General features: G+C 43.5%; 1 protein-coding gene across 1 annotated transcript; it reads left to right on the top strand.

Annotated features, from left to right (window-relative positions):
- Nucleotides 1-3,483: 3,483 nt before the first annotated feature.
- LOC111574792 (zinc finger protein 503-like) lies at nt 3,484-6,309 on the top strand. The gene is made up of 2 exons (XM_023279562.3): nt 3,484-4,119; nt 4,713-6,309. The coding sequence occupies exons 1-2, from the start codon at nt 3,865-3,867 to the stop codon at nt 6,150-6,152; spliced, it is 1,695 nt and encodes a 564-aa protein (XP_023135330.1). The 5' UTR covers nt 3,484-3,864; the 3' UTR covers nt 6,153-6,309.
- The last annotated feature ends 1,223 nt before the right edge of the window (nt 6,310-7,532 follow it).

Below are 7,532 nucleotides of genomic sequence, written 5' to 3'. Positions count from 1 at the left end.
TTGAAAGGGGACTCTCAACTTGGAGTCTAATTTCCTGCACTTTAAAGACAGTCCACATGCAAGGTGCATTACCGTGCTATCAAGGTGATGGCAGCAATTTCAAACTGTCAGTCAGTCATGGAAATATCAGAGAGACTTAATGTCTAGTGCAACCTGTCAAAGGCTCCTGTGAAGTGCTAGGGAGCATAATCTGAGTTTTATTCACTCAGCACCATTTACTTGTCAGTGTAGCTCTCTGTTTCACTCTCGATGGTAGCTCATAATGAGATGGGGATATAATATACCCATATAGCTACTTAAATGAAGAGGTCAAACTGTGACAGGCTTTAAAAATGTATATGAGGATAAACGACAGGGAAGCAGAATGTACAGCTGCTGCACATCAACACAGAACAGTTTTATTATAAATATCATAGTTTCAGGCTGAGTATGAACCCCTTGCATCTCATATGATTCTACAGTTCTTGCTTCGCAGACAGCAGTTAGTTAAGGCTGTTAATTTCCCGATAGACGCACCACTCTGGGTGACACACTGGGGCTGTACTTAACCATTATTAATGTGACAGGCCTCAGTGCAAAGCAAATCAATTAAACAGGAGCAATCACCATAGTCTGGATAACGGCCTTTTAAGACTGTTTTCATGTGACAAGGAGGTCCTCGATCCAGGCCTCTGTGCCAGGACCTGACAGGTCAAGAAAGCGGCATGAAACAATAGCACCTTCTAACCATCATCTCCCCTTTTTACCTGTCAGATCCAGTCGGCCTGTCTGGCTGCTGACGTGGCTCACCCTGCGCTGGCTGCCACAAGGTGAATTTTCATGTCATGTCGAGGGAATTTCTCATTCCATTTGCCTGACATTATAATGCTACATTTATCGACCATATCCTTTTTTTGAAAGCTGTATGTCAAGGGCTTTGCAGCTGAGTTTTGGTTGGTTTTTTTTCTAATAGTTTAGGTTACAGGTTCTTTGTGATGCTTTTAATGTATGTGTTCTAAGTACAAAGAGAAAAATATCAAGAGCGGGGCTTACCGTTTTGCTGTTTGGATAAATATTCCACTGCTGCCTGCAACCTCTCGAGTATCTGGAAGGATGGAAGAAAGAGCAGATTCCATGAAAAGATCAAATGTATAAAATATGCTCAAGAAATTTGATTCAAAGCAGTCTGAAATTATATTATGATATGCATACATTTGTCTAATCAACCCTGTAGTGCAGACTAACCATCAGACCGTGGAGCTTAATTATACAATACACATTATACAATTATACATTATACAGTACAGTCATATTAGAAGCTCCTGTCACTGTGAATTTAATTGTCATTGTTGTTAATTTTTAATCAACTAAATGATAAATGGCGAAGCCTTGAATGCACATTTAAAGGGTGGGCACAGCACAGAAAACCACTAACAGAACGTAAAATCAACACTAAAGGTTAGGACAAGTGCTACAGGCAGCATAAAGGAAAATCTCACCACCAATTTAGCACATTTAGATTTAATATGAGCCCTGAATAAAATCAAAGAGAACACTTAGGGAAGCAAAAATACATCTTTGTCCTTTCAAAAACTAAATTAGGATTCTGAAAACGATTTAGAGGTTTTGCCAACCTATATGGTGTTCACTGTTTTCCCAGCACCTTGTTTATCACTTTGCGTTTTCTTTGGCCAAGGACAAGAGTATAGATAAGAACATATAGAGTCTAACAGTAGAACCCTGAACAAACAAGAAAAACAGTTTCTTATTAATAATGTGTCCACTGTACAGATTTCTAGGCCTATAGATTCCAACTTCAAGGGATAATAGGATTGAACTAAGAAATTGTACATGTTGCAAAAACAATACAGCGAATTTTACTCAGCTTGTCACCATTTTATATTTGCAAAGGCTTGACACTACTTTCCTGAATTCAGGATACAATTTGGAGGACTTTTGCAGAAGAAGAAGAAAAAAACATGAATTAATCCTTTATGAATATAAATCCTTAATATTTAATCGTGATACGGGCTTTTCTTTCTCTTTAATCACCGACTAGAGGCACCCAGCCCTGCTTGTAAACGCCTGTATTTGCATGGACTCTGGGTGATTCATAAACGTGTCCTTGTGTGAAATACTAGCGGGAGATTTCAAGCTTTCTGTTTAAAAGTAATGAATTACGGGCGACGAAAAATGTGCAGCCATTTAAGGATAAAGCAGAGAATTTGGTGTCTGCTGCTGAGAGCCATCCATCACGTCCACAATAAAGGAGTTTTTGCCTGACGGTCGAAATTTATGGTCGCCCTTCTCTGCCCTAATAACTCAAAGCGCTGTGTCAGAGCCTGACAGCCGTTGCCGAAAACAGCACCCCTGTTATCAATCAAAAAACACTTGCATATGTTTAACTTTCGCCTGATCAGCAAGACATTTATAGGCTATTGAGTAATAAGATAAGTGGGTCTATTTCGATGGGAAGAAATGTGGAAGCTTTAATGATTAATGGCAGCCACAAGAGAGTTATTTAAGCGCTCTTGGAACAAAAAAGAAGGAATTTTTTGGCTTGAATGTGGCGGAAATGTGGAGGTATATTTTTAATTTCCAAGACATAAAACACTTGAAAAAAATTACACGCTATTAAATCAACGTCTGTGGCTGAATTAAAGCTCTGCGTAAAAATGCCTCAGAGCTTATCTCCAATTAAACAAATCGCTGTATTTTTGAGTTTCACCAGACCAGGAGTAAAACAGGCCTATATTGTGATGGAGAGACGAGTGAGGGGAGAAAAGCACCGCCTCTTCTTCTCCACTTCTCATGGATTCACTTTACAGTAGCCTAGTTGACCTGAATCTGACTGAGAAGAGGCAAAAAAAAAATCTGCAGACAGCTGACAGATAGCTGGCGTGTAGGGCAGGGAACTGACAGATGACAGGCTGTGTGATTGAGAGGAGAAAGTTGCAGAAAACGTGAAACATGGCGATGGATATCGATGCACGTTGGAGGGAATGTGACCACAGAAGCCCCTCACTCGGTTATTTTTCTGGTTTGAGTCAAAAATTATCGGCAAATGAGGGACTATTGTTTAAAAAAAAAAAAAAAAAAAAGACTGGCTGTTTTTCAAGTTTTTGGCATGGAAGGAGCACTCAGATGGGTTTGAACCGCTGTTTCCTAATTGTAATTTATTCAAAGAAAATTGGCTCAAAAATAATCACTCAACGTTAGAATGTGGAGTGTAAATGCTTTGGCCAGATTTCTATCCACTTTGACAAAGAAAAAAGTATTTGGGGAAAATAATAAGCATTTCAAAATCTTGTTAACTGAATGCATTATGCGATGACTTCACCTAACAAGGTTTTGGTCATCTATATCCGCCGGTTATCTTGCCCCAACAACCCCTAAACCACAAAGGACGCAGGGGCAGCGCATGCGTCAAAGCGCCAATTACGCAAAGACACGTATAAAGTCTCCAAATTAAAAGTGCTCGGAGTGGGAGAAATATGAAACAGACACCCGTGTGAGGAGGAAACGTCACATTATCTCGACCCTCCGATCACACTCGGATCTCTTTTTGATTGGGAGCCTGAAAGGCAGCGATCTGCGGACTAACTCAGATGCTGCTCTAGAGGAGGCGGAGTGATCCCTCCAGCCCACGACCCACGTAAACCTAGTCCGCTCTCGGACCCACAGCCACACTGTCAGAGCGACGTCGGGAATGAAGCAACGCGGCTGCGAAGCGCACGGATTCTGCTCCCTCACTCCGTGTCTCTCTTAAGGATTTAACGTTGTTTCTTTCATTTCTGGCTCAGGCTTTAACCGTCAGACGTTCCGAGTGTTGGCTTTCTTTACCCTACACATGTATTTTTCAACCATTTATACGAGAATTGGGTCATGATCACATCGCCCACGGTCTCTGTCCTGAGAAATAGCACGAATCCAGCGTGGGAGAGCGGCTCCTCGGGGGAGAAGGGAGCAGCGAAGATCAGCCAACTATCCATCCACAACTCCGTCTCTCCCGCAGACCCTTCTCGTCAAGCCAGTCGTCTTCCCATAAAGATTTTGAAAATGCTTACGGCTCGGGCAGGACACATTTTACACCCGGAGTACCTTCAGCCTTTGCCGTCCACTCCTGTCAGTCCCATCGAGGTAAGCACCGACTGTATGAAAACGTTTACGCACACGGACATGAATTCGCTTGAGCTCAAACTACTAAGTGTTTCACTCGGAAATCACGGGACGCAAAAGCTTCCAAAGCGGCATCACTGTCCGAGTTTTGTGGCCACATTTTGGTGAGGATTTTATTTAGATCGTGTAGTGAATTATTTGCTAGAGAACAAAATATCCACGAATATTCTTTTAATCTCATCTTTGGACCCAATTTCCGAGTTGGGTTCAGATTGTTTGCAGTCGTTTTTTCTTTTCATAAGAATAACCGGCCATGTCAGATTTGGATTTAGTTTAGTAGCGAACGGATGCTCGTGTTTTGAATGTCGTTTCAAACGTGTGGCAGTCGTACAATCGTATCTTATCCCATGTAAATCAGCTCTCTTAGTGCGCGTTCCTTCTTTACATGCCTATTATGCTGAGTTGTTTTGAGTTGCATCTCGAGATAAGTTTATACGCAGTGCGTAAAATACAAGGAACGGCCATACGTGCGTCTGTACCATAAAATGTCACCTGTACGTGGGATTGTTTTCTTTTAAAAGATTTTATTAATTGTGTGTTTTTCTATTTTTCAGCTGGATGCCAAGAAGAGTCCACTGGCCCTTTTGGCCCAAACGTGCTCTCAGATCGGCAAACCGGACCCGCCGTCCTCCTCCAAGCTCTCCTCCGTAACCTCAAATGGATCTACTGACAAGGAGGCCAAATCTGGTCCGCTGAAAATGAGCGACATCGGAGCCGACGACAAGTCTAGCTTCAAACCTTACTTGAAATCGTCAGAGAAGAAGGACTCGAGCAGCAGCCTCAGTGGAGATAAAACCAGTTTCCGAGTGCCTAGCGCCACCTGCCAGCCGTTCACCCCCAGGACAGGCAGCCCCAGCTCCTGCACCTCCGTTTCTCCACTGCCGTCTGAAGGCAAAGTAGGAGACAAGGAGGAAAAGAAGGAGTCTGATAGCAATAAAATCAGTACGACAGAGAGTAGTGGAGGCCATAGGATAAGTGGAATTACCTCTGATGGCAACCAACACCAAGAAAACACATCTGGATCCAAGACTGTTACATCAGACTCAACATCTGTCACCTCATCATCCTCCTCCGTCCTCGGCTCTGGACTAGTGGCCCCTGTCTCTCCCTATAAGCCCGGTCATACAGTTTTTCCCTTGCCACCTGCTGGTATTTCCTACCCTGGAAGTTTAGCGGGTGCATATGCAGGTTACCCGCAGCCGTTCCTTCCTCATGGAATCACCCTTGATCCCACCAAATCCAGCAGCCAGCTACTAAGCGCACAGTTTGCTGCTGCCAGCTCACTGGGATGCAGTAAAGCAGGAACGAGTCCCTTAGCAGGAGCGTCCCCGCCGTCTCTAATGTCTGCTAGTCTGTGTCGAGACCCCTACTGCCTGAGCTACCACTGCACAAGCCATTTGTCCGGTGCATCCAGCGCCAACTGCGCACATGACTCTGCGGCTGCTGCTGCGGCCGCCACTGCGCTCAAGTCTGGATACCCGCTCATGTACCCGACGCACCCGTTGCACGGCGTGCACTCGTCGGCCCCGTCTTTCAGCGGACATCCCTTATATCCTTATGGGTTTATGCTGCCCAATGACCCCTTGCCGCACGTGTGCAACTGGGTGTCTGCAAACGGACCTTGCGATAAGCGCTTTTCCTCCTCCGAGGAGCTGCTCAGCCACTTGCGGACTCACACGGCCTTTGCCGGCACAGAGAAGTTGATATCTGGGTACCCGGGCTCCACTTCTCTCGCTAACGCCGCTGCCGCCGCTGCTATGGCGTGTCACATGCATATGCCTCCGAACGGCAGCCCGGGCAGCCCCAGCACGCTGGCCCTCAGGGGCCCCCATCACCCCCTCGGACTTAGCAGCCGCTATCACCCCTATTCAAAGAGCCCCCTGCCCACTCCCGGGGCCCCGGTGCCGGTGCCAGCGGCCACCGGGCCATATTACTCCCCGTACGCCTTGTATGGACAAAGACTGACAACAGCCTCGGCCTTAGGATACCAGTAGAGACAAAGAATTATACATTTATAAAGGAGATTTAGGCCCAATGAGTTTTATATTGTACTTCATGCAGGGACTGGATCCACGTGGGGATCAGTGTATTTATTTGCGATAGCTTCAAGCGTGACTAAAATAAAAAATAATTATAATATAAATTTCAAAAGCCTCAACGTGCATTATTTTACACAGGAGGGATTATTGGTTTATGTTTACCTGCTGCATCAAAACTGAGAATGGGACTTTTCTTTTAGGTAGCAGTCTAATATGGATTTTGATTCTGATGCCAAATCGATGGTTATTCTTCGACTGGAAAGCAGAAGTTATTTTAATTCTCCCTTACTCAGTTGGATTAGAGGAACACTTGTGCTGAGTGTTCTGACAGTGATGGACGTGGAAAATCAATCAGAGTAGCTTCGTCTGAATTGCCATTGATTTATTTGAGGAGAGCAAAAAGTTTCATGAAACCATTTTTTTTTTTAAACCTGGATGGCATTTTAAAACTTCAGACCAACTGTTTAAACAGTTTTTTTTTCTTTTTAAAGTGGAGATTTTTTTTTTCTTAAGCACACATTTACTGTTATGCATTAGGAGCTGGGTCAAATCAGCTTAAAAGTTTTAAATTAGAATAAGTAATCTCACATTTTTTAAATGTAGTTTATCGTTTTGCATTTTGTTGTAGAGTACTAGTTTGGCTGTGGAACTGTGAAATGCTAGTTGGAGTTTTGAATCAAATTTTATTGATATATTTAGCTGATCCATATTTTATTCCTGAAGCCAAACATAGATAAATTTAAATTTATCATGGACAGTCATGGCCAAATCTAACCCTTTTCTTCTCATTCTTAACTATGGTGTTATGTTTTGGAGTTGCAATTTAGGCTGACAATAGATTTTCAAACGGTCTACAGCTACCTGGAAAACCTGTTCATGTTTTTATGTAGAACACATGGCAAATCCTGGAGGATTACAGCGTCTGTGAGTGTCTATGTTTTTGTTTTATGGTAACGAGAGGCTAAAACCACTTAAGCCATGGTGATGTAGTTACAGTATGTACACAGTGCATCTGTGTGTGTGTGTCTGTGTGTGTCTGTGTGTGTGTTCAGATGCAAAATCTCCTGGGCTCATCAAAAACATGCTGAATCTTCTCCATCAGAGGTCATGGATTATCGTTTCATTAACGAAGACAAACGAGCAACTGATATCAGTGAGGGGCTCGCTAAACAAAGATTTACGATGACACCAGATGTGGGACGTTTCCACAGCTTTTGTGATTGCTGTAATGAAGCCACAAAGCAGAGAGCATGAAATAAAGCGAGGCCTAACCATTTAATCAGCCCCTTAAAACAAATCAACTAAATCAAGCCAACAGTGTCATTATCCATCCTC

Source organism: Amphiprion ocellaris, chromosome 18, assembly GCF_022539595.1.
Source record: "Amphiprion ocellaris isolate individual 3 ecotype Okinawa chromosome 18, ASM2253959v1, whole genome shotgun sequence".
In the NCBI taxonomy this organism is placed as follows: domain Eukaryota; kingdom Metazoa; phylum Chordata; class Actinopteri; family Pomacentridae; genus Amphiprion; species Amphiprion ocellaris.
Note: the sequence above shows the minus strand (reverse complement) of the source record. Positions and strands in the feature narration are given on the sequence as shown.